Source organism: Triplophysa rosa, linkage group LG7 (genome assembly GCF_024868665.1).
Source record: "Triplophysa rosa linkage group LG7, Trosa_1v2, whole genome shotgun sequence".
Taxonomy (NCBI): domain Eukaryota; kingdom Metazoa; phylum Chordata; class Actinopteri; order Cypriniformes; family Nemacheilidae; genus Triplophysa; species Triplophysa rosa.
Genome location: NC_079896.1, coordinates 18,887,994 through 18,915,581, shown reverse-complemented (window position 1 = coordinate 18,915,581; position 27,588 = coordinate 18,887,994). Strand labels below are relative to the sequence as shown.

Below are 27,588 nucleotides of genomic sequence, written 5' to 3'. Positions count from 1 at the left end.
ACAGATTAAAGTAGTTTGTTTCACAGGGTGTGTAGCTGCTGTATGAATTTAGCAGCTGTTGATGAGTGCGTTTTCCCACAGTAATGTCTGCATTTGCTCTATTTCGGAAGAGCTCTTAAACTCTGACATGAGGTTTGAAATTTTGTGAAAGTCTCACCTCTTTAAATTTAGCACAGTGAAGGAGAAAGTGTGTCTCTATCTCGACCTCACCAGTGTCCCAGTGGACACAGATCTTTTAAAGCCATGTTTGTCTGTCTGCCTTTTTCTGTTGCCAGACTGCGAGTCACTGAGTACCCCAGTAGATGGTAGTAATGTACTGCACTTTTTAACTATGCGATCCGCAGCTCGTTTGTACTACGCCACAATAGGTGGCGGTAATACACCCCTTGGTTTTGCGAACACAGCAGCGGAAAAAGAGAGTTCTTCATCCGCAGGCCTGGGTAGTTGTCAGACGTGTGCTTACTGAGAAATGGCTTCAGAGCTACAAAATGAGGTGAAAACACCGGCTATGGACGAAAATAAAGAGAACAACGTTGACGGGAGTCTGGGCTTGGAGAGTATCCTTATTGTTAAAGCGACAGAGTCCGTTATTAGTGCATTGGTACAATATAACAGCAGTCTTTACAGCAGAACATCGGGCGGTTGTGTTGAGATGTAATGGCATACGTGTCACTTTATAATTAAGTGATTTAATTGTGAGAGGTAATATTTATGGAAACCAACATGTACTTTTCTAAGGCAAAGGCATGATATACTTCACATTGTGAGGTCTTCTCTAATTGTAGTCTGAATATTTGTAGTGCAACGTTACACATTTATTATCCATTATGCTATAGGCTAACGCATAGGGTAAAGTGACATTTCCAGGCTAAGAAATTCCTTAGTTCTGGATTCAGTCTTGCAGATCATCAAGGATTCTCAGCAGCAGCATGGACTCAGGCATGGGGATTATCAGCGCTACAGGTACTACAAATTAGCACTTCTAATTGAAATTAATAAAGTATAAACCATATGTCACAATCTAATTTTAAAATAGCTGGAATTAATCACATTCTATTTATTACAGTTTAACTCGATAGTTAAAAAACTATAGTAGATAAAAAACTGATTTAGGGTACAATCACACAGAACGCGCTTTTCATGTTCGAAAACGCGAGGCGCGCCGCGCTGCTCTATTGGTGACTCTTTGAAAAGATTTTTTTTGTATGTTGCTAAATAACCCGAAACAGCCACAACAAGTTTCTCCGTGTCTTCAAGCGTTCCGAGCATTGCGACAAGGGAAGCCCCGCCTCTCCACTCATCCGATTGGACAATGGAAAAAACGGCTCATGACGTCAAGCGCTTTTCTGCTCAGAGTTGAGTTTTTCAACTTCTGGCGCTCAGAGCGCTCCGCCTAATTGTGCGTTCAGACCGCCGCCGTTGAGCGCGTCAAAAATCGCTCTGGCTGCCCTGCCAACAACGCTGTAGAAAGAGTCTTGGGCGCGCTGACGCTCTGACGTAGATCGAAATCTTATCTTGTATTTAAAGGGGCCTCAAAGCAAACAAGCTTGTTGATCTTGTGCAGACTGACCACAAGAAATTGATCGGTGGAAAAAACTTTATTGTAGTTACACGTTTGCTAACGAAATAATATTCTGCAGCAGTAACACTGTTTTGCATTCTCTGGAGCTAAAGGTAGCATAAAATTTCCGCTTATTTGCAGAAAATGTATAACGTTAATGACGTAAAATCATCAGCAACTCACCAGGAACACAAACAATCTCAGACACGCATCATTTTTTTTATTTATGTCCCTGTACGCAAACAGGGACGCGTCGTATAGGATTGGGAAACCCGCCACAGCAGTTATCAACTTCTCCTCCATTTTGCTTGGGAACTAATGTGGTCGGAACCAAAGTTTACAGGGCTGCTTTCTCTGGAATCATCTCAAGAGATGGACTTCTACGTTCCGATTGGTTGCCGCCGAACCGCGGCGCAGCGCGTCTTGGCCGTTGAGGGCGTCAAGGAGAGTGAATCAGCCTCATATCCCGCCCTGTACACGCCCATTTTCACCCATAAATAGTCAATGCAAGCACCTCATGAATACTGATTCATATATTAATAGGCCTGGCATCCAATCTGCTTGTTAAGCCTGACGTCACGCACCGGGTGCGTTTACACTTGGCGATCTGTATCTGGATGTTGTCCACATACACATTGAAAAGACAAGTGTAAACGCACTTCTGATCGGAATGTCATCCGATCAGCGTGTCCTGATCCAGAGGCAGTGGCGGAGCCAGACAATTTTCATATGGGTGGCCAGACTGAGACCATAGCTCACACAGGGGTAGCAGCACAGAAACTGATATCATCTTTTTTTTTCCTATGTGGCAAGTCACTGTGGATCTAATAGTGTTTCTTAGTCACTCACTCATTTACTTAAACAGGCAGTGATAGCCATGTAGAATTACATCATGAAGATCCACATAAGCTTTTTAATGTATTACTAAACTGATTTAAAAAAAAAGATCTGAAACAGTGTGGCATTGCAGAAGGTGGTGTCTTTTTAATTGGTGATAAAGCTCACACCATAGTGACAATTTACACGACATAAGAATATACCAGAATGCACTTTTATCAACCAAACATTACAATATCACAGAAAAACCAAAATATAGTAACCTTAACATTATGGGCAAGCATTTCAAAAATATACCTTTGCAATACTTTGCATATTATCATTTGGCTGCCCACAAAACATTTTAATTCTCTTTCAAAGATATGACACGGACAGACCACCACCATTAAGCTAAATCAGCACTGAAAGTTGACTTTACTTTTGCTGCCTTCTACAACGCTCTTTTAAATGACACTGACACAGTGAAACTTTCATACTGCTAAATTAACAGCCTAAATTAATTTAGCAAACTTTACCATGTCTGTTTCAACTTCAGCACGCCAGCCATAATATACATACATTAAGACATGAAACATTTCAAACATAGTGAATAAACTTGATTCTTCTTGTTAACTTACCTGTGACCTCTTCTCTCGCGGCGGGAAACAGACAGTCCTCCTACTGCACGCACAAAGTCCGTTGGAGCACACGTGAACAACAACAACACTACTTCTTCTGTAATTGTGTTGGTGGCGGTGTTGCCAACTCTTTTCAATGGAAAGTAGCTAAATGTCGCCAGATGACGTCACGCGCATATCAGTGACGTCATCACGTAGTATCTGACAGCTAAGTGCTTCAGGTCTGCTTCACATCTCTACTCTCTGAGCGGTTGTATACAGTATTATATTAAAACAATACACCCAAATGCACAATAAATAGGTTCTTAATGACTTATTTTTCTGTTTCTGTTGGCAGACAACAAAAACGCATGTAATAGTGAGTGAACTCAACCAATTAAAACTACACACCAGCAGTCACTTTCGTTGAACAGCTAAAATCCGTCTGTGTTCTTGTTTTTGCGTCCATACAGTCATCGCGTTTTAAATCATAAATGCTCTAACAAGGTCAATAAGTGATTAGTTCTTGGAAACACTGTTTGTACATGCCTCTCTCATTCACGTGTCAGTGCGGTCTGAACTGAATGTGCTGCTTCTCCTGCCGCGCACTGAACAGAGTAGACACAGAGAGGCGGTGCTGCTGGGAAGGCAAAAGCTCACTCTCGCGGGGCAATAGACGTGAAGCAGAATGTTTTCTGAATAAGCCGCCAAGGCTTATTCAGAAAGTAGCTAGATTTGTCATTAGTCGCTTTTTGAAAAATAAGTCTCTAACGGGGTCTGAAAAGTCGCTAAATCTAGCGACAAAGTCGCCAAGTTGGCAACACTGGTTGGTGGTTGAAATTCAAGTTGAGTGTATTACAGCCACCTTCAGTTTGGGTGGAGAAGTACTTGTTTGAGGTGCGCTGTTGAAATGCGTCCATATGGGAACAACTGTGTACAAAAATGGTTCCGCAAAAAAGTTGCCGGCAAAGCGGTGATGGGGGACCGGGGGGTGGCCAAAGATTAATTTATGGTGGCCTTGGCCACCATTGGCCACCCCCTGGCTCCGCCCCTGTCCAGAGGTAGTCAAGGACGCATTGTGATCGGATCTCAGTGTAATGTAAACGCAATCCAGACAGTTTATCTACATTTACCGGTACAATTTCACAGAAAACCCCGCCGGCTGTCATTATTCTCTCGTCTGTCCGAAACCTGTCAGACTGCGGAGCAGCTGACAAATGCAGCGGAAACTTTACTCTTGCTCCCAAACGTTGCACAGTCGTTCATTTTCCCACGAAATTATCATGGATACTTTAACCTACAGAGGATTTATGTCAAATCACACGAGATGTTTTACTTGACCACTTCAGCTGTATCATCGCTGTATTTGTGACTGCCATGAATGGCGTTGACTCGCGCGCACACACAGCGCCATCTTAAAACGCATCATTTGTTTATTTTCATGTCACAGACACAAATGGCAACACTATACCAGCTTGTTTCTAACATACGTGTGTGTGTTTACTGTAGCCTATACGGCGTAATCAACTCTCCGGTTCCCCGAGGGCTGCTGCCGCTTGTCTCGTACGGCTCTCACTAAATCCTTGGTGTTTTGAGTCTGACGTCATCACCCTAATGTGTTTTTTCATCAATTTTAACAATCATAGGTAGTTTAGATGGTTAGAGTAAGGTTAGGGTTAGGGTGTGGGTTAGGGTAAAGGTTTCGTAAGACTTGAAACACCAAAGATTTAGTCAAAACCAACAAGCCACGCCCACGGATCTGACGGAAGACAGATTAAGTGGCAGATGGGCAGCTTGAAACGGAGTTCTGAATACACCGTATATCATTTACACACAGAAACAAGATTGTATAGTGTTGCTAATAGCTGATGTCAGTAAGCACGCTATTTAGGGTGCAGACCAAAGAAACGACGCGCTGTCACTTTCAGCCGAACCAACCCAAATAGACGAGAACGATGTAAGTGGTCGCTTTTGATCATAGGAACGTCGGCCTACTTATGTGATTATTTTATGTGTCTGTGACATGAATAAACAAATGATGTGTTTAAAAACACCATTAGAGTCTGTGTGTGTGTGTGTGTGTGTGTGTGTGTGTGTGTTCATGTTTGTATATCCCGGTGGGGACCTAAACCTGAATACACACCAACACATGGGGACTCGTGTCACCGTGGGGACCAAAATTGAGGTCCCCAGGGGCAAAAAAGCTAATAAATTGTACAGAACAATATTTTTTACAAATCTAAAAATGCAAAAACTGTTCTATGATCTTTAGGTTTAGGGATAGGGTTAGGGATAGGGGATAGAATATACAGTTTGTACAGTATAAAAACATTACGCCTATGGACTGTCCCCACGGGGATAGTCAACCAAAGCCTGTGTGTGTGTGTGTGTGTGTGTGTGTGTGTGTGTGTGTGTGTGTGTGTGTGTGTGTGTGCGTGCGCGCGCGAGAGTGAAACCCGCCACAGCTCAAGTACAAAAGCTTGTGTCATTTTACAAACGTCCTCTGCTTATACTTTCACATATATGATCATTAATCGTTTTAACCATGGTTTACTTCCCACCGCTGCCTCGAGTTCAACATGGCTGCGTATCAAATCTGTAACATGCTCATCCTCCCCGTTATACGTGTTGTGTGAAATCTCCCCGCACCGGGGCTATTTTCAAAAAGCAGGCTTATTCAAATAATGGGCGGGAAACTATAGAGATCCGATCACATTATCCAGATGTGAAAGCCACTTGTTGACAAGTGTAAACGCGCTGTGTCCTGATTGTCTGAAGATCCGATCTGCTTGTTCGGATCACCGAGATCGCATGTTAATGCCAAGTGTAAACGCACCTATAATGAACATATACAGTTTCCGGGTCCAACCGCTATCAGATGCCATAGGAAAATAACACAAAAATGGTGTAAAACTGCCAAAAATCCCTGATATCGTCCTTTATCTCCGTAACAAAATCACAAATGGCCACACATGAGATTCACTGCGATTTACAAATTAATAATTGTTATAATTATTAATAATAATTGTAATTATATTAAAGCAGAAGGTCTTTGTAGCATTTATGTTTACAGCATTTAGACTGATCATTAACACCGCATTAAAATCACATCATTAATTGGTGGTGTCCTTCACCTTATATCAAATTTGAAGACGTGATTGTAAAAGACGAATGTTTCTTCATTCCTGTTTTGTTATGAACACCATTATAGTAAGGAGGACTGATAACAAGGACATAAAGCGAAACGATTGTGCGAGAGCACAGATCCCTGCAGGAGCACTGCGGAACAGGAGAAAGCGCCGGACTGGGCGGATCACAAAACTACAGACTGAAAGAATATTTGATAACGTTAATTTGTTATTGGTGCATTCATTTACTTGTTTTTTCAGAATAACGCCCAATTTGCAGATCGCTGAGTTAACCACACCTACTTATTTACATTCTGCGGAATACACGGAAGAGAAAAATCTCGTACGGTTGACATTTTATTCCGCGGTAACAGAATATTCCGTCATACCGCCCAGCCCTAATGTGGATATTTAACGGATATGAAGTGAAATTAAATGTATATGAGGCATTCATGCTTATAATCATTTTGATCACACTTACTTTCTGCAATCTAACTTTGAGGTTAAACTCACTTGTCTCTTGACTCTTTAAAAGCCTGAAGTGGTAAAAATTGACGTGAATTTTGTAATGGATATTCAACTTTGGAGTCTGCAAATGATAAAATGATTTTCTCTTTGCTTTCCCCCGCCTGTTTCGACATCCTGGTGCACAGCAGCTGTCCATCATGTTAAAATAGTACGATTTTGTAAAGTCTATACAGCCTAGTTTTAAATTATTGTTTGACCACTGTCAATACCAATGCTACAGCTGCTCTAGCACTCTCCTGAATGCCTGCCAAAATGGCTGAGTTCAGATTGCATGACGTCAACCTCAGGAGCTCTATAGAACTATAGGCCACTAGGTCTCCGGTTGTTATGTCCGTCTTGGGATTTTCCACTCGTTCTCACTACAATCACACACACAAAGGCCCTCAAGGCTATAGTGCGTGCTAACTGAAGATGTTTTTTCGAACATGATAATAAGAGGTCCCTTCTAACAGTCAAGCATTCATAGAAACTTAAATTCAATTATTTAAGCAATAATAATTAACAGTAACAATGGGTCTCATTCACTAATATTTGCGTAGATTATTTGTATTTATTTCCATCTAATTCACAACACATGCGTATGCACATGAATTTCTTCTAAACCTCGTCCTGATGTTAGTGAATTTGGAGTATTCTAAATGAGCGGCCGCGCACATGTGTTTATTCATTTGCATAAAAATCACGCCCATACCATATCCATATTAGGGCTTTCCGCATAACGTTCCTTTACCGCCTGTCACCACTTAAGTCAAAGATACTCCACGCAACCCCACCAGATCTTTGAGTAATTCCAAGTGCGCAGTCCTCAAAATCAGTTCATTTACAATAAAACACCTTTCATACTGACACACAGTTTACAGAGCTCTCTCGTAAAGCGCTGTCATTCAGAGAAACCTGGCCGCTCGTGCTATAGTCTAACTCAGCTTTTCTTACTCTTTCACTTTATATGATGAAATCATTTTAAAATTAAATATACGTTTTAGCTTAATAATAAATATAATTATATATAGTAGCTATATAACTATTATCCTACGATGACACATACTTTTTCCCTTAACAATAAAGAGTGATTATTTTCTCTTAAATTTAGAATAAATTGTAGTGCGAATGTTTTAGTGAATCATGATTGTTCGTGAAAATGTGCGTATGCTTAGTGAATGAGACCCATTGACTGATAAAAGTCATGTATTCATATAAACGTTGAACAAAATGTAATTTTAATTAGTCGAAAATGCAGGAAAAAGACAACAACAATGTCCATGATCCAAAGTGCATTAAGGTTAAAGGTTCAACAGTTCAAAGCTGACAAAACTTGTTACTTATAACAGTCATGTGAACCATCATATTTTGCATAATTTAACATTTTCTTGCAGACAGCAATGGATTATAGATTAAAAAAAAACATTGATACAAACCTTTTTTCCCCAATAATACTCACTGAAAACCACTCTATCCTCAGGTGATTAAAAACACAGGTGTCGGGTAACCGCACTGTGAGGTTAATTTGAGGCAGAAGATGCGTGACCATAACCATTTAATGCATCGGGGTGGGGTAAGGGGTGCGCTGTTTTAGCTGTCAGTTAAAATGACCCACCCTTTAACCCAACTAACTGGGTTAGAAAAAAAACTACCCAACACTGTGAAAATAACCCAATAAAATGACCCAGCTGTTTGTGTTTTTTAGATTGTAGCTTGCAAAAGGTACATTTGGCATCTGTGTTTTCATATTGGTTAATATCACACATGTGACAGAACCTGTTGTGAGCAATGACTTCAACTTGAATCTTGTTCATTCTTTCTTTCACCAAAGGGGCTACTGCTCTAGACGTCTGCGTCGATTAAGGAAGACTCTGGGCTTTAAAATGGGCAATCGGCACAAGTTTTCTGGGAAGAAAGTGACAGTGGAGATGCTTAAAGACAACAGGTAAGTCTTTCTGGTACAATTTAAATAAAAATGTTAATTTGTGAACAACCTACATGACAAGGCAACATAGGTGGTAGATGTTAGTGAAATCTTTAAAATTGTCTTAGGGCTGGGTGATATGGCAAAAAATAAAATCTTGAAAATAAATGTTAATGATTCACAATTACATTTTCAAATGACTCAGATACTCACTTGTATCCTGCTCACTCTTATTTTATTTTTTACCCTAGATATCTGTTAATAGTATTAATAGAAGCAGAAAGAGCATGGAGTTATGCCATGCAGCTGAAACAGGAAGCAAACACTGAGCCCAGGAAGCGATTCCACCTTCTGGCTCGTTTGCGGAAGGCTGCGAAACACGGAGAGCAGCTAGCAAAGCTGTGTGAAAGTCCTTGTGTGGATGCCAAGACCAAACTGGAAGCTCAGGTGCAACTGACGTTTGTTAAGCATTCTTGTGTGCCTCAGTAGATTTCCTGGAGTGGCTGTATGTTGAGCTCATTTACTGATGCTTCAGATGAAAGATTTGTACAACAGTTCAATCATGTACCCATTTTCACTTTCAGGGCTTGATCGGCACTTGAATTTCAGCGTGGGGTTGCACATAGTTTAGATTATTCCCCCACGCCTAGCTTTAATAATGTAAGCAATTCCTTGTAAAGGGTAGAATATGATTTGCTTGTCCTTTGCGGTGTGGCAATCAATAGGCTTGGGTGACTGCTGGTCGAATAGTCTAGAATTTTTCGACTTATTTTTGGTAGACACTTGTTTGTTCATTTCTGTGTGAAGATAGTCAAAGCTTTCTAATTACAGTGCGATTTGCTGCATTTTGCATTGTTGCCAAATCCACTGCAATTGATTGACAGCAGTAGTGTTTATTGATGTACGTTTGTTAAAGCGGAGGTACCACACACAGTTTCTGCCAATCTCATATTAACCTTGAGTACCTATAGAGTAGTATTGCATACTTAGTATCTTTGAAGAATCTTGAGCTTGATCACATTTATAAAAGACAGATACAGCTGCACGATTATTTCCGAAAACAGTCGAGCTCCTGAAGGCGTGCAGTGGGCGGTACTAAAGCACGAGCACACAATACATCATTGCATTATTCTTGCATAACTGTTGATTCACTATAAATTTGTGTTGTCTTATTGCCAACAAAACACAGTCATTTGATTCGGGTTCACTTACCGCGTGCGGTTCATGTCCGGCATCTTTTTGCGCTGGGACCGCTCCATCTATCAGTTTCAAACGATCTGCAAATCCAGCGTTATATCCACCATGTATATAACATTCGTCACCGAAATGCAGTGAACAAACAAACACAGCTGAACTTCTGTACAACGAACGAAGCACATTGATGGGCGTGCTCTTTCTCTTACTCTTGCTGGTTGGCACGTGGGCGTGCTTTTCTGGGAGAATTGTCCATTAAGGGACTAAGAAAAGTTGTTACGTAACGGAATTTCATGTTAAAAAGAAACATAACATGGTCAACTTGTCAAAAAAGAAGTTGGGCCTATGACGTAGTATTTCTGTGCTCGGTACACTCCCACAGCGGTCGTATAAATTTAAATAAACATAAATGCGATTAATGTGTTTACGTGCATTCTTATTGCGATTAAAACCGGCCTACTGTTATGCCTACTGGGATTATTAGCTTAATCGCATTATTTAGATCGAATGATTGCGTTTACATGAGGTAAAGTGTAATCGCAGTATTGCCAAAATCCTATAATCGCATTTTGAGGGTGCATGTAAACGTAGTCATTATAAAGACGTCAGAATGCAAGAAACGGTGCTGAATCCTCCACTCTTTAATTACGGAAAAATACTGAAAAAAGCTTTCATACGACACTCAGTTTGTACAATATAATTAACAAGAAAACACAATATCAGATTCACCAACATGATAAACAGCCTATTCATTGATTAACATTCAAAAGCTACATTTTACGAAAAATATTATAGAACAAAATGGAATAAAACTGAACAATCTTAAACAAGAGTAGACTTTCAACCTGAGCTTTTGCATGCAGAATGTATATGTTCTGTTTGCAACACTAAAACACATTTATACCAGGTGTAAATTGGACTTGTGATAAATCTTAATGCTGGCTTGACTGAGCTCCTCTCCATTGTTTGGTTGCTGTTGTCTGCAGGCTTACAATTCATATCTTACTGGAATGGTTCAGTTTGAAATGCAGGAGTGGACATCTGCCATGGAGGCCTTCAACAAGTGCAAGTGAGTATTTGGTTCTTTTTCCCAGTGGAGATTCAGTATACAGTATATTAATCATCTGGTCCACTGTGAAGAAACTGAACACCCTGTTATGGTTAAACATGGTTACCACGTTTACGTCAACTAGACTAACATTTTTCGTGTTCCAGACTCCCATAAAAATCTCATTTACCTAAATTTTTTGAATGTCCACCTGTGCCAAAAGTTTGAAATTCCAACTGTACTCATTTCTTTCTCTCACAACCGCATCCAAAAGTGAATCTCTTAAAGAGTACATTCCTCAATATTTTTAAGGGCTTATTTTGGTTTATGGAGTGTCCGACAACAAGTTTATGTACATACATGATGTAAAAATACTATTATTTCGTAATAATAAGCAGTTTTTATTACCTTACTTCTTGACTGACTCTCAAATGATTCGTTCCGCGATTCATCTGTGTAATCTCCGCCTTTCCGCCAGCGTAGTCTGATCTGATTGGTCAGATAGTGTAGTCTGCTGTGATTGGTTAGATGGTCTAGTCTGCTGTGATTGGTCAAATGGTCTAGTCTGCTGTGATTGGTCAAACGCGTTCAGCATGTGTCGCAAATGGACCGCCTATCATTACTGCTGTATTACGGTTTGCAGGTGGTTGGATATTAACAGTGTATAGAGAGAGATGGCGTCGATTTTACCTTACCAGTTCGAGCCCGAGTCTGACGAATCATTCTTTAATCCTTATACAGATGCCAGTAAGAAAAAGGACTGTTTTAGACACTTCTCTTGTAACAGTTAGTTATCACGGCATACAGTGTACGGTGTTCGTATCTTCAGATGTTATTATAACTATAGTACACCACGCAGTTCTTGAAATAAAGACTTTGCGAGTTAATATGGTTGAACACTTACATTAGCGCAACGAGTTTATAGCTAACGTTAGGTAAACAAACAGTAACAACCCCAAAAATAACGGTAACGGTAGCTAAACACAGACATGAGATAACGTCACACAAATTTAATTTTAAGTAAAGACAAAAATAAAGAGTCACACTTACAGGTTGTGATTCGGTGGAGCTTACAGGTCCAAATAAAGTTGGTATTGCAACATCTATTAAGGAAAGACGTTTAATGTATCCTGCAGTAAAGGCGCCAAGATTGATGAAGCAATCTTCGGTAAAATGACGCGCGCAAAGTAAAACGTTCGGTTTATACTCCTTTGGTGTCGTTTGAAAAATAAATAGTAACCATTTTTTCCTCAGAAGTTCTTCCTTTGGTAGTGAAAATAAGACTGACTTAGTTTCACTACATAGAACACAGCTTCTCTTAGACATGATGCACACGTCACGAACGAGCTAGTACAGTGTTTGGGGAGGAGAGAGTTAAGTTTTCGCAGTCAGTAGGCGGGGATTTTTCTAGTGACGTAGGTACATTGTGGTTAAGATTCGGACAGGTCATGGCTTGTTCGCGTGATTCAGAGTCGATTACCTTTTTTATAAGATAATAACTTTGTTATTCGTTCACCTTCGGATTTACAACTTGGCAGATTGCTTACATTCAAACACGGCAAAATTAAACACTTCATGAAATGTATTTTTTATGATCTCGAGGAATGTACTCTTTAAACTATTGCTCCGCATGTCCACAGAACAGGAGTCAGTCCCAAAATTGTGTGGTTTGACAGTGCAATGTTTTGCCATCTCACACTTGTTCACAAAAAGAATGGAGTCCACCGTCAGAAGAGCTGCGTCGTGATTTGCTTTTGTACTTAAAACTGTTTTTTAGGGATTCACGATAAATTATCGGCCATATCGGTATCGGCCGATAAATGGTCAATTTTAATGTTATCGTATCGGCCGATAATAGAATTTAGGCCAATATTTTATAGGCGATAAATCATAAATAATTTCCTCTGGTTAAACTACTTCATCTGCACGCTGCTACAGTTAAAATACAGTACAGTACTGTCTTTCTGTCGTGATCATTCACTTAAAGATATGAGCAAAACATTGTTGATGTAGGTACAGTATGTAGATACTTTACAATAAGGTGCTATTAGTTAACATTAGTTAATGCATTAGCCAACATTAGCTAACAATGAACGATTTCATTTGTTATCAATTATTAATCCTTGTCAATGTTTGTTCATGTCAATACAGTTATTCATGTGAGTTCATGGTGCGTTAACTAATGTTAACAGTGACAACGTTTGATTTTTATAATGTATTCGTAAATGCTGAAATTAACATGAATTAATATTAAATGTTTTAGAAGTATTGTTCCTTGTTAGTTTATGTTAGCTAATGCATAAACTAATTGCTAACAGATAGCACCTTATTGTAAGGTGTTACCAATAAAGAATATACCAGAAACGTTTGAAGGTTAAAGAATCGTTAACTAGTGTAAAGTTGGTACATGATTTTCAGAGGGGAAAGCGAACTAATGGTTACTTTGTTTTTCTGCAGTGAATGTTATCAAATAAAAGCAGTTGTCCACTAGTCAGTCTTAGAGAATTTTATATTAATATTTAGATACTGTATATCGGCCAATATATCGGTTATCGGGTTTTATCTCTGTCGCTCCACAATACACCTCCTTCTGTCACACTGAGGTGAAAACTAGCCACCTGACTATACATGGCCATTGTCATGCTTCCTGTGAAGTTTAAATAACTTCTTATAAAATCTGTGTTTTTATGTCCTTCTAAGCTGGTGCCATGAATACCTATAAGATGCAAGCTTTTAAAAACTACTACAATCTAACATTTCTTCAAACTTACAGCTTTCAAAAATTTTAGGCTAGGTGTTGTCAAGCAACATCAGCTTTTGTCTACAAATCTAGTTTCAATACTTAGTTTTTTTCTTTTTCATGTTTTTGTCAAATGCATCAGTATTTTATGTTACCCACTTACTTAGTTTACTTGTATATTTAGCTATGCTTATATAATCTTTTTGGCTATTTTTCTCAGGACCATATATGAAAAACTTGCAAGTGCTTTTACTGAGGAGCAAGCAGTGCTTTATCATCAGAGAGTGGAGGAGATCTCACCTAACATCCGATACTGTGCATATAACATTGGTGAGAAATGGAATACACAGATTTTTTCCCCGAAACATACAAACACACGTTTGTCTTTGTTTACCTTATTTTTCTTGCTTAAATCCTGTTTCTGTGTTTGGTTTGTAGGTGATCAGAATGCTATAAATGACCTCATGCAGATGAGACTGAGTGCAGGAGGAGGGGGTGGCATGATGGCTGAAAAATTGGAGGTCAGGGGTCATGCCTTCACAGCTGTTTAAGTGCTGGTCCTTGTATGCTTTTAACTGCAGCATAAATTGATTTGTAAACTTGGTGTCTCTCTCTTTGTTCTTTTGTCTGTCTGTCTGTCTGTCAGGCGTTGATCACTCAGACAAGAGCCAAGCAGGCAGCTATGATGAGTGAGGTTGAGTGGAGGGGTCGTACAGTTCCTGTTAAAATCGACAAAGCCAGAATTTTCCTGTTGGGTTTGGCGGACAACGAAACTGCTATTGCACAGGTCTATAAACAAGCTCACCTCTGGGTTGATCGGACTAACTGTCTACATTCTAGCTCTGTTGATGTGGTTACAAAACTTCTACGTCTGTTTCTTTCATGTTGTGCATTTTTTCCCTCGCCTCAGCTATTATCCTAGTAGCAAACATTATGAACAAACTGCAATTACTGTTTATCTCTTAGACAAAATGTTGAATGCTTTCTCATTTTTAAGTTACTTAGATGAAAGTGTTTGCTGAGTGAATAAATGCAAATTACTTTGTGGCAACGTAAAGACCTGGGACTGGCAGCAGACTGGTAGTTGGGAGGAGTTAAAGGGATACTTCACCCAAAAATGAAAATTCTGTCATCATTCACTCCCCTTCGAGTTGTTTCAAATCTGTATAAATTTCTTTGTTCTGATGAACACAGAGAAAGATATTTGGAGGAACGCTTATAACCAAACAGATCTTGGACCCCATTGACTACCATAGTAGACTACCCTTGGTGACAATTTCCCTTATAAATTTATTTGTTCTGTTGAACACAAAAGAAGATATTTGGAAGAATATGGGACAGCAAACCGTTCTGAGGCACTTTGGGCTACCATTGTATTTTTTCCTACTATGCAATTCAATTTACTAAGAGGATAACCTCTACTATGGTAGTCAATGGGCGGCAGAATCTGTCTGGTTATAAGCATTCTTCCAAATATCGTTCTCTGTGTTCATCAGAACAAAGAAATTTATGCAGATTTGGAACAACTTGAAGGTGAGTAAATGATGACAGAATTTTAATTTTTTGGTGAAGTATTTCTTTAACAGATATTCTGCCCAAGCTGTCTGATGTTATAAGAGGTGGATAGCCACTAGAGGGCGGAAGTGCATTGGCAGATTTTTATTAAAGTTCATGAGGGCACGTAAATTCTAAAAAAGAATGACCCACACTGATTTTAATAAACACTGCAATATTCCATGAAAAAGTAGAAATAGTCATTTTTGATTTAATGGGGGTTTTATATGCTCCGGTACACACACGGCCTAAGACTTGAACACACTTTGTTTCTGCTTTGCTCTGTCTCTTTCGGAAATGTGGTTCACCCAGTTGTAATTATGCAAGGTGTTGTCTAGGTGTGACTGCAGCGTCTATGTCTGTGTTCATGTTTGCTGTTCCTTTTTTGTTAAGTCTGTTATTCCTTTTGTGTTCAGGTAGCTTTTTTCTTACAAGAGAACAATCTGTAAAACAAATTGGCAAATGCCAGTTTCTGGGATTATGGAGTGAAATCTTTAGATTTGGGTTTGTTTCTCTTGTTTGGTATCATTTTTTTATCTCTGGCTTATTACAATCTACTGCTTTTTAGTGTTTTGAAAATCTTTATGCATGTTTTTGCTACTTAGTGTGGCAAAAGCTAGGATAAAAGAATACATCTCAGATAGGGAGTCTCTGCCACAGCAAGAATGCCTCAGAAACCTGCTCTGTTGCATAGCTAACAAACAATCGTATTTTTTTCTTTCTTTGCTTTCACGCTGTTCTTTCATCCCTACCAAATGTTAGTTATGATAGTTTCACTATATTATATAGTGATCCATGTCTGCTCAATTATTCCTGGCAACCAAATGAATTAAAATTGTGTGTCAACATAACTTGAGCTCCTATCGTGAGGTTTAGTGTGACAACACTGTTAATGTTATAAAAGGCTTGAAGGAATGTTTAGAGTTGCTTATTTTACCATACACTATGTCTTACTGTTTACAGGCAGATAATGAGGAGACAAAAGAGCGTTTGTATGAGAGTCTGTTGGTGGAGTGTAGAGACACCATCCAGGCTGTCAGAGAAGAACTCAGGACTGATGTGGTAAGAGACTATTGACATCTTTTACACCTTACCTACCTACCTGTATGAGTTCCTGGATATAAAATAATTACTAGGAGTGTGCATATATACATTATTGTACAGTATTATTATTGACTTGAAAGTAGGGATGCACCGAAACGAAAATTCTTGGCCGAAGCCGAACATGATGTGAAACACTTGGCCGAAGGCTGAATAATACCGAACACCGAACATGTTTTTTTGCATTTCTTCTATTTATTAACCCATTTTTTTTCACTATTGCACAAACTGAATAGTCAAAATGTGCTTTTTATAATTTGTCTCGCTTTTCAATAAAATACAATACAACTTAATATAAAATTGAGCAAAACAAAGTAAATTCAAACAAAAAATTGAGCCCTCTCCCTTCATGAATAGCCTATATTAATTAGGCCTTTAACTGACTGCTAAAAGAATGTAATGTAAGTTACTCTGTACCCCTACAACAAAACACTTCATTAAAAACTGTCATTCCACATTAGGCCTATAAGCTAAAAATACGAATAAACTAAAACTGTTGGATTATTATAGGCTACATTGCAAAATGATTTGAGAAAAAAAAACATCCAATGCAAGCAATTCTGACTGATACTGACTGACAACCATTTCAGTTCACGTCTCTCCTCCAAACTCCGCCCACAAAAGCTGACTGTTCCCTCAGAAGGTGCACTCGTGGCCGGGATGCACAGAACATACTTTGACAAGTTGTTTAGTTTAGTTTAGTTTACCACTGTATGATGTCAAAGGATGTCGCGAGCGGCATCTCTCTCTCTTTCTCTCTCTCTCTCTCTCTCTCTCTCTCTCTCTCTCTCTCTCTCTCGATCGTATCACGAGTCATGTTCGATAAAATTTAAGTGGCCACTTCACATATTCGGCTGAACACTGAACTTGCGTTTTTTGCTATTTTCGGCCGAACATTTTCGGTGGCCGAACATTCGGTGCATCCCTACTTGAAAGTCAAAAACATGATATTAGCATTTGTTAGATTTAATTTCCGCATAAATAAATACAAGCCCACAAAATCAAGAATTGTGAAGTGTTAAGCTCACTATACATTGTCGGCTATATATATATAGGGTAGGAGGAAGGGGTGCCTTCTGGCTATTCATGGAAGGAGGGGATTCCTTCTAAGCTAAACATTCTTTGTCCGAACTGCTATACCTTATTTGGTCATTCTGTGAATCCCTGGACATATGAAACCTGCCAGATGTCTTTTGGCACCGTGTATATAAAGACTTGTAGTTTCTAAAATAAATGAGTTCAAAAGCTTGATGCCTCTCTGTGTCTTGTTTTTGTGCTCCCAGATCTGCAGAAGAATTCTCTCACAACATCCAACCTATTTATGATTTGATTGTACTGGTGATCCAAAACACAGAAAGAAATTTAGTGTTCATAGGAACCAGAAATTTAACAGCATTATACTGTATATTATAATGAAATTAACATCATGTTCCAACGTGCTTTAGCTTGTTGTTAACAAGTTATAACAATGTTTGCATATTTTTGCACATTTACGCAAGTTGTTAGCGTGTTGCTAACATTTTCTGATATTGTCCAACTTTGATGCTAAAATGACACACAAATGTAACATCATGTACCTTTACTTTATTTTGACACATTTTACTCACTGTGAAACATCTAACTGATGTATCAAAGACTGTCTGTCTTAAAATGTGTGTTTTACCTCAACAGAAGCAAAGGGAGAGGGCTACAGAGAATGCTGAAAGTGGCAAGGTGTCCAATATTCAATACCTGCATAGGTAAGCAACAAGTTCAATTCACAAAACACTTGTTCTCTTGCATTGCAAAGCAAGATCTTGCAATGCCAAAGTCATATGTTTGATTCCCAGAGGTTGCAAGTATTGTAAAATCTGATGTAAGGTTCTGTTTAAGGCTTGAGTAGTTATGCCTTAAAATATGTCCAGTTCTTTTTTGTGTATAACAGTCGTGACTAATGGAGATCGACTGTCTGACCAAGTTCAGCTCTAACCCTTATGAAATACACCTGCCTGTTATTTTTCACCGTGTCAGGTGTTGACCTTTTGTCGCAACACATTCGAAAAGCTATATTTTATGTCAAGTTTTGTTCACACCTGCAGCGACGGTGAAATGTGGTGAGCTACAATAGATGCTATATTAGTTATGGTTGTTTTTTGTAAATTTTCCGAGTCGCGTCTGTTGTGGACATGACACTGGCTGTGTCTCGTTTTGGAAGGCTGCGTCCTCCGGAGGTCTCATTTGAAGCTTGTTACGTCATCGAGGCTGTCTCGTTTCGTAAAAGCAGGTAGGACACTCTGTAGGCACCCTTCTAGTGCGACCTACTTTCACAAGAATTCGGAGGACACATGAGGTGTATCCTTAGTTGCTAGAGATAACCCACAATTCTTTGCGTCGGCCAAGTCTGTTAAATAAACGTGTGTTGAATAAACGGCAGCAGCTGCACATTCAATCAAATATGTGATGTTTAAATGTGAACAATTTATAATTTGTCACGTTTTTTTAATCTTAGCAGGCATATGTAGTAAATAGGTTTACACGTGTTTAGTGATTTTTAAATGTTTTAAAACGGTATTTAAGTATATACAATTTGTTTAACTCTTTTGGCATTGTTTAGGGTAGAAAGTAACCAATGTTTTACCTCTTAAAATCATGTAGAAATCATTTTAATTAATTTGACAGGTGTTCGAGTGCAAAGTGCTGTCATAGCAACATGGTACTTCCTGTTTCCTTTTCTGCCAGTGTGTCCTACGAAGGACGTCTCGTTTAATTCTTAGTTGAGAATCCTCCATATACCGCATCCTTTAGAGCAGTGGTCACCAACCCTGCTCCTGGAGATCGACCGTCCTGAAGATTTCAGCTCCAACCCCAATCAAACACACCTGAACTATCTAATCAAGGTGTTTAGGTTTGCTTGATAATTACAGACAGGTGTGCTGAAGCAGGGTTGGAGCTGCAGTCTGCAGGACGGTCGATCTCCAGGAGCAGGGTTGGTGACCACTGCTTTAGAGGATGATACCTCTGGAGGACACAAGGACGCAGCCTTACAAAACGAGACACAGCTACTGTGTAATCATGAAGACCTCAATTAGCTGGTTCAGGTGTATTTCATTGGGTTGAAGCTACTGACTCCCAGACAGCCGATCCCCCAGGAGCAGCATTGGACAACCCTGGTCTACACACCTTATAAATGTATTATCAGTGCTATTTGTGCAAATCTTTAAATTGTTGATATAGATGATCTGCTGTGTAGTATTTGACACTCAAGCATGCACATGTTTTTTTTATGCTTATCTTTACACAGCTACCTGACATATATCAAACTGTGGACTGTAGTGAAGAGAAATGAGAGCATGGCTCACATGCTGCAGGCAAAACTGAAAGAACCACAGACAGATGAGAACAAAAGAGGACCACGACCACAAGACCTCATACGACTCTACGACATCATCTTGCAGGTTCTGATTGCACACAGTCTTAACCTTGAACATTTACCTTAGTTTCTTTGATGTGATCTCAGATAACGTAAGATCACAGAATAAAGATAAATCAAGGCTGTTGTTATACTGTATGTACATTTTTAAATGAAAAAAGTGGTTTCCTAAAACCTCTCCTTTTAACAGTCAAAGGACTAAGCAGGAATTTCACACACCAGTAAATAGGGCTGTCACGATTATGAAATTTGATTGACAATTAATTGTCTAATAAATCATTGCGGTTATGGCGATTAATTGTCTGTTTTAGGGCTTTGCCGGTTCTGATGATTAATTGTCTGTTTTTGAGCTTTGACAATTAATTCTCATGCATTTTTGATTCAGCGATTGAAACGACCATATTGTTCTGAATACAAGACTATGTTTTTTTCTTGGAAATACATCGGAAAAAATTGGGTCATCATATATTTAAGGTTTAGGCTTTTACCTGTCAATAATACAACCGACAAATACTTGTAAATTAAGTAAATTTATCAGGTGTGAATTGAAGCCACCATTAAAATACTATCAGTCATAGAAAAGCTTCTAGTCTGTTTTTTTCTCACTTGCAAGACTACAATAAAATTTAACTTGTGTGTTAGTGAAATTTTGGTAGACTGGTTTTCACACTGAGATTTGCTTAAATAATATCAAATTGTACTGCAGGTAATTTGTATATGTTTTTTTTTTTTTTTTAAGTGATTGTGTTGTGGTGGTACATTTTACAAGTATTACCATGCTTAAGTAACAATATATACACTAAAATATGCAATATGCAGATACACTACAGCTCCCCCTAGTGTCTTCTATAGAGATGTGCAATAATCGCGATGATCTGAAACCATCGCGATGAGGTCAAACAATCGCGATGAGACGATTATTTAATAATTGTGACAGCCCTACCAGTAAACATAGAGAGTACCTAGAGCAGGGCTAGTCAACTGGTGGCCCGCGGGCCAAATGCGGCCCGTCAATCATCTTTACCTGGCCCACCTTAACATTTCAAATAAGTTGAGAGACTTTAAGAACGGTGTGCTTTAAATGCACGTCCTCCTGAGACGCCACATCTTTAAAAGTCCAAAACGCTGCTACATTCAAAACGAAAGTAATTCCCGCTGCTCATAATGATTTACGTCTTATAAAGCGATTTGATTGGTCAGTCCAAGAAACTTAATGTTATTTAAAACGTTATAATCAGCAATGCATTGCACAGCCACAGGCAATCGGTTTGGTCGCGATAGGTTGTGTTCTAAAACGCGTTTTCTGCCCTTGAAAGTAGGCTAACTGTAGGAAGGGCACACCACGTGAACGGTAGTCTCCGATAAGGGGGAAACGGTGTTGTTTTTATTACTGCATTCATTATGTATAACGGCTATATTTACGAAAAACAGCTGTTAATCTCCCCCCAGAACTCGCACTATACAAAGGCTCTGCCCTATAAGTGCGTGGGGCACATGAATGCGATCGGAATTCACCCGAAGATGTGATAATAGCGTTCAGTTTCAGTTTTTGAACAGATTAATTGACTGATTTATAAGACGCGAATTTAACGTCACAAGGGGCAGGGATTACTTTTGTGTCGAATGTATTTGCGTTTTTTACTTTTATTGATTTAACTTTAATTAATTCAACCAAATATCTTCATAAATATCTTCTTGAAAAAGCAATGCCACCCACATCTCGATGTACTGAAGGACTGTGGGTGTGTAAATTAGTAGCAATTTTTGGGTAAAGTAACGCATTAAGGAATATAAAATACAATTAAAAAGACAATATCCCTTTTAATTTAATATCATGAAAAGGCACAAATACTGGATGCAATATTTGTGTGCATGTTTTAATCATAGCCCATAAGTAACAGCAGCAAAAACAGTATAAAAGGAACAAAACGCAATAAATAACAGAAAAACAAAATAACAGAAGAAATGAGAATATGGTAAAAAAAAACTGGCCCGCATCCTATTTATACTTTTGGAATCTGGCCCTCAAAGAAAAGTAGTTGAAGACCCCTGACCTAGAGTATGAAACAAAGTTTAACGGTGTTTGTGTTTTATTTATTCTTTATCCAGAGTCTTGCTGAGCTGTCATCCTTGCAAGGTCTAGAAGGGGATCAAACCTTTCAGAAAGAGGTGGCACTTAAGACTGTGGTGTACAAGGCTTACAGGTGAGTTTTCAGTCCCTTTTGTCAGCCTTTTTTTAATCAGTCTGTTTAATCTGTTTAAATCTGTTTGTCTGTTCTTTTATTCTGGTCAGGTGTTTCTATATAGCTCAGTCTTATGTTCTTGTGAAGAAATGGAGTGAAGGTCTTGTCCTGTATGAAAGGGTTCTGAAATATGCCAGAGAGGTCCAACTGAAAGCCAAGAGCCTCAATGACAGCCTTGAGGTAGCCTACACCACTCATCAACACGTCTTTCCTTACAAAAGAGTAATGTGACTACAAAGGTATCAAAAAACAGCATTGTATTGCTATAATACATAACCAATAAAAAGGAATGGCAACATAAGGATGTTCAGGTAATAAGCAAAGCTGCTTTGTAACAGTGGTTACTACGAAAAGTATTATACAAATTTAAATATAGCCACAAGCAGCGATTATCAGGCACCAAGCAGTTTCAGACAAATAGGGAAAACTTCCTGATTTAGAACATTTTGTGGAACAGATAGTGTGAATAATTTTTTTTAATAAAAATGTTTTGTAGGTAAAAACAAAAAATCCTGACGTTGCTAAGATGTGCCAAGTTCTCAAGTTTGGGTAAAAAGATTTGACAATATTGGCCCCACAAACATTTGTGTTGTCATGTATCTGATGAGTGAGTGAACTTTTTTAGTGATTAAATGATTTATGCCACGTTTAATGTGATAGTCTAGGAGGAGTTAGAAAACAGTCATAGCCTCCAAACTTCACATGAATCGAGTTTCTTAATGATATTATTTGTGCATTTGAACTTCTCACTAAAACTTAACAGTGGAAGTAAACTGCCCAAGCTATAAAAAACAATGCAAAAGTATTCAAATAATTCCAGGCAACTCTGTATATTCAATGTGTTCAGAAAGCATATGATAGGATGAGAAAGAAGTCTATTAATTTATTTAGGGTGTGTGCCATGAAAGGCACCTATAAATAGAATGAATAATAATCAGTGTTTTCGTCTTTTGAAATACTTAAATGCTTATAAGATGCAGATTCAAATGAGCACTGCTGTACTAAAAAGCTTCAAACTGACCTACTGAACTTCCAGAGACAAATGTTGACGCTAAAACAGTAATGTTTACATATACAGATACACAGAAAATGTGTGAAAGTTGAGCAGTTTGGCGAATACATGAGAAAGTGTTTGGAAGTGTGTTTTGAACAGCTTCTATGCAGAGAAGTGAAGAGATACACAGTCCGGAGTATGCATGCATTAATGTGATGATTGGCCCAAAGTAGGGCTGTCAAAAATAATAGTTTTTACGATGCGATGCAGATGTAAACGTTTGCTGCATCGCTGGATTAAAACAAATCATCGATTATTAAAACGTGCAATTAAACATCGTATGTGCCAGTTGTTACTGCTTTATTGTAAACACAGCAATTCCGTCTCCACTACTACGACAAACTACTTGTTCTTAATGGTTTCTTTTGTCGCATCGCGCTGCTCATGTGTGGTGTAGACAGATTGTTAAAGTGTGAGACAGACAGGCTTACTTGTGCAGTAATGTTTCAAATTGATGATGCAACGGGATATCGAATTGTGAGACCAATGACGATTCACACCCCTAACCCAAAGCAGTCGGCAAGTCCTGCGTTGTATGTCGTCTCTGGTCAAATGTGCTCAATTTGCTGGTAGTTTACCAGTGAAAGGGCTTATGAGGGTGTTCTAGGTAAAGAATGTATTTGGCTCTTATTCTGGCCTTTTTTTCAGGATCTTCCAGATGTCCAGGAGCTGATTACTGTGGTCAATGCTGAAAAGTTCTCCGTTCAGGCCGCAGCAATCTTAGGTGGGTCATCAAGGATACCATTTAGTATCGGTTACAAAGAGTTCAGTCATTCACAATGGACCAGTTAACCTACTCTTACCTGAAAGCGACTAATTATGATTGTATTTGTGTTTCAGACAAAGACGATGTTGCAGATGAGTTGCCCGCACAACAGCAGTTTAAAGACATTTCGGTAAGAGAGGGAGTAGTTAGGAAATATTTGGTAAAGGTCTTTCTATTTTAGACTTAGAATCAGGAATTTTTTTACTTGGCAAATTAGGGCTGTGCGATTTGGGGAAAATATCTAATTGCGATTTTTTTTGACAGACATTGCGATTTGATTTGCGATTTTAACTTTTCTAATTCAAGCTTCAGCTCAGTATTGTTGTGTGGAGCACAGTATGGGTATAATTACCCTGCTGAAAGAAAACAACAAAAAAAACATTACAGAAATTCTAATTGTTTCCATTTAAACCATTACAAAATTCATTTTTGTAGTGTGTTTTGGGCATTATTCAAATCGGGCTTACTGTTGTTCAATTGGTTCCCAGCTTCAAGATTACATCACCCCAATAGAATCCAAATACCAGTGTACACTATTATAGTTCCATTAAAACAAATACAACTCCCATTGTAACCCTTTTCTATTGTGTTAGTGAATTATTAAAATAGTTCATAGGTTACATAGGCTGATTTATTATTGTTTAAGTATGTGGGATTTTTTAAAACAAGTAGAAAATGTGCTGAATGTTTAATTTCATCCAAGTGAAATTAGCAAAACAGTTAGATAGAATTTACATTTGTTTGAAACGTGGAGCTAGGCGTGAGTTGACACAGGGTGCGCGCGTGCGTCAAGGCAACAGGCTGTGTGTGCGCATCAAGTTTAAATGGCTCGTCCACGAGACGCGCAACGCGGGGCAGAGATGTGCGAGTATGAAACAGGCTATGTGTGCGCATCAAGTTTAAACGGCTCGTCCGCGAGACGCGCAACGCGGGGAAGAGTCGCGCGAGTATGAAACAGGCTATGTGTGCGCATCAAGTTTAAACGGCTCGTCCGCGAGACGCGCAACACGGGGAAGAGTCGCGCGAGTATGAAACAGGCTGTGTGCGCATCAAGTTTAAACGGCTCGTCCGCTAGACGCGCAACACGGGGAAGAGTCGCGCGAGTGTGAAACAGGCTGTGTGTGCATAAAGTTTAAACGGCTCGTCCGCGAGACGAGCGAGTATGAAACGGGCTATGTGTGCGCGTCAAGTTTAAACGGCTCGTCCGCAAGACGCGCAACGTGGGGAAGAGAGCGAGTATAACACAGGCTGTGTGTGCGGTCTTCTGAATTGGATGGTTCTTTAGTATTTATTTGCCTAATATGATCGATCTGACTCTGCAGATGCCATAATAACACACACTCTCTCTCTCCCGCTTTGTTTTTTTTCATTAGGCATAACGGAGGTGCGCTCACTCTGTTGGTTAGCAAGAATGCCACTCAAAGCAGGCTTGGAACAGACGCGTTTCCTATATTTCACATCGTTTCCACATCGCAGCCTCTTGTGATTAGCAAATCGCAACGTCTCACATCGCGATTGCGATTCGATTTCGATTAATCGTTCAGCCCTATGGCAAATGTAGCAACCCCAAAAATTCCAGACTTCTAACTCTGAAATAGAAATTGTGTTGCCAGGGACATTATCCTCACAACAACAGTTCATGATCATACTGTGCTCAACACACATTTTTAACTTAAATCATGTAAATCCCCTATCTGCATTCATTATGTGGCTAGCTTATTAATAATAATGGTATTCTGCCACGCTAGCCCTCACTCATTGGCTGAAAGACAGTGTTGTTGCTGTTATGTTCATTCATTCATTTCTGCTTTAGCTCTGGGCTTCCCCTTGGTTCTAAATTCGTCCTCACAGATTCTTTAAATGCAAATCAAAATAGTTGCTGCAAACTACCAATTTTGTTAATTTGACACCCTGCAAAAATGCCCTGCGTAAAGGATCAGATGTGGTTTGTTTATTTGCACTCATGCCAAATAATATATTTTAGAGTAGAATGAACATGCAAGGTAGCAGGTATATTGTTAAACTTTATAAAATCTCTTTTTCTTTGATCCACAGCCTCTGTCTGAGCATTTGGAAACTTTCCGTCATGACCCCATCCTCCTGAGCAAGCAGCCCAATCTAGTGCAATTCCCTCCAGAATTTCATCCAGTCCCATTCAAGCCTCTCTTCTTTGACCTAGCACTTAACCATGTTGCTTTTCCACCTCTTGATGACAAGGTTGAGCAGAAGGGCAAAGGGGGCATCACTGGCTACTTCAAGGGCTTCTTTGGCTTTGGAAACTAATTCCAGTTTAATTTGGGCCTGTTTGGCTGCATCTGTAGTCCATGTAGCATTCTTAGTTTGAAGGGTAAATTCAACCAAATATGTAAATGTAGTCATTATTTATTCACACTTGTGTTGTTCAAACCCAATGTTTTTTATCTTTAACCTTTGTCTTTTTAATGGGACCAGCTCTTCTCAAACTTCAGGACACAAAAATGACATTACAACAACGACTTATGGTCTATGGCATACAGATGTGGGCATCCTCTTGAATATCAAGGTCTTTAGCCATTTCTGTTGCATTCTCGTTTCTGTGCAGATGCATTGTGGATATCGCTAATGTGTTTTGTTACAACAGTAAATTGAGATTGGAATCTTGCACAGAAAAGGCACAGGTCAAGATTTAAACAATGGGTTAATATGTATATAATTTTCACCAAATACATCTGTATGCTTTCAGAACACTCAGTAGTTTTTATGTAGCTTGATAAGACTAATGTAAGAATAAAAGAGTTTTAAAAATTCTTAGAAGAACAAAGAAATCCATATGGGTTTGAACGACACAAGGGCAAGTAATTAATGACAACATTTTCTTTTTTGGGTGAAATAACCCCTGCTTTATTCAATTTTATTATGTTCCATACCATTTCTGAGAACTTTCTATTACAGATTTGAGAAAAATAAATGCAATGTGGAAAATTTAAGTCGCTGAAATGAAATATAAAGTTTATCCATTATCTTTATTTCTACAACTGGGTGTAATATAAACCTTAAGTTTCTTTCATCTTGCTAGGGGCACAACAGTCCATACACCCTATCATTGCAGGGGAAATGTGATTTGTTTAATCCCAAATTACAGTCTGAAAAATAAATTCCTAGATCATCTCATATCACCACATTATAAAAGTGGTTACTTTATTATATTGAACAGGTAAAACATTGTCAGTACAGATGAGTTATTATATTTCCCGCATCAGAATTTTATTTCTTTAAAGGTTTTAACTTCAGTGGTCAGATTTTCTTTTTCATGAATTGATGTAAGACCTGCCATTGTGATACTGCCATTGATGTAGATATATTCACTTGAATGATCAAATGTTAAACCGACCACGAGAATCAGCCTTTTTGCTGTTTGTGTTGTTTTAGTTGTGTAGATTTAAGTAACACTTACTACCCTAAACCCTGACCTCTACAAATAGGATGGTTTCTGTCAGCTTGCATGGACCCTACAAATAAACTGTTGTGCTTATAAGTTGACTTACCCCTTACAAAATTTGCAGTTTGTTTATTGCATGTTTGGCTTTTTATACTTCCCTGAAAAAATTGTATGACTTTTTTGTGTGCGTGTGTGTTCATAATACTAGCAACAGTTAGGAACTCGGCTCAGTGCTGTAATGGAGCTTTGCCACTCAAGACAATTGAGGTCTGTTCCTAGTGCTATGAGTGCACTATTAGGCAAAGCTTAAATGCTTGAAGAGACACGATATTTAAAAAATAATCTGTAAACATTTTTGCTGCCTTAAATTAAGTGCGATCAAATTTCATTTTTCTAATTTTGGCCAGTGGTCAGTTTCTGTAACTTTTGGGTTTAAAGTGATTAATTTGAATGATTTGGAGTAATGTAAAATAGCAAGTTAAAATTAAAGTCAACATGTACTTTAAAA

The 27,588-nt window shown here is 38.8% G+C and overlaps 1 protein-coding gene across 1 annotated transcript; it reads left to right on the top strand.

The window, feature by feature from the left end:
* Window positions 1-415: 415 nt before the first annotated feature.
* Window positions 416-27,181, top strand: srp68 (signal recognition particle 68). Its single transcript, XM_057338217.1, has 16 exons — window positions 416-557; window positions 897-963; window positions 8,461-8,574; window positions 8,805-9,000; window positions 10,734-10,816; window positions 13,756-13,865; window positions 13,974-14,056; window positions 14,182-14,322; window positions 16,053-16,151; window positions 17,862-17,929; window positions 19,471-19,624; window positions 21,709-21,803; window positions 21,893-22,022; window positions 23,545-23,620; window positions 23,737-23,792; window positions 25,718-27,181. The coding sequence occupies exons 1-16, from the start codon at window positions 470-472 to the stop codon at window positions 25,943-25,945; spliced, it is 1,788 nt and encodes a 595-aa protein (XP_057194200.1). The 5' UTR covers window positions 416-469; the 3' UTR covers window positions 25,946-27,181.
* Window positions 27,182-27,588: the final 407 nt, after the last annotated feature.

Bases quoted from the DNA above. Each gene is read 5' to 3' on its own strand.
- srp68 (XM_057338217.1), top strand. From the start codon at position 470: ATGGCTTCAGAGCTACAAAATGAGGTGAAAACACCGGCTATGGACGAA. The intron at 10,817-13,755 runs GTGAGTATTTGG...TATTTTTCTCAG, and splicing joins GAGGCCTTCAACAAGTGCAA to GACCATATATGAAAAACTTG. The intron at 14,323-16,052 runs GTCTATAAACAA...TACTGTTTACAG, and splicing joins ACGAAACTGCTATTGCACAG to GCAGATAATGAGGAGACAAA.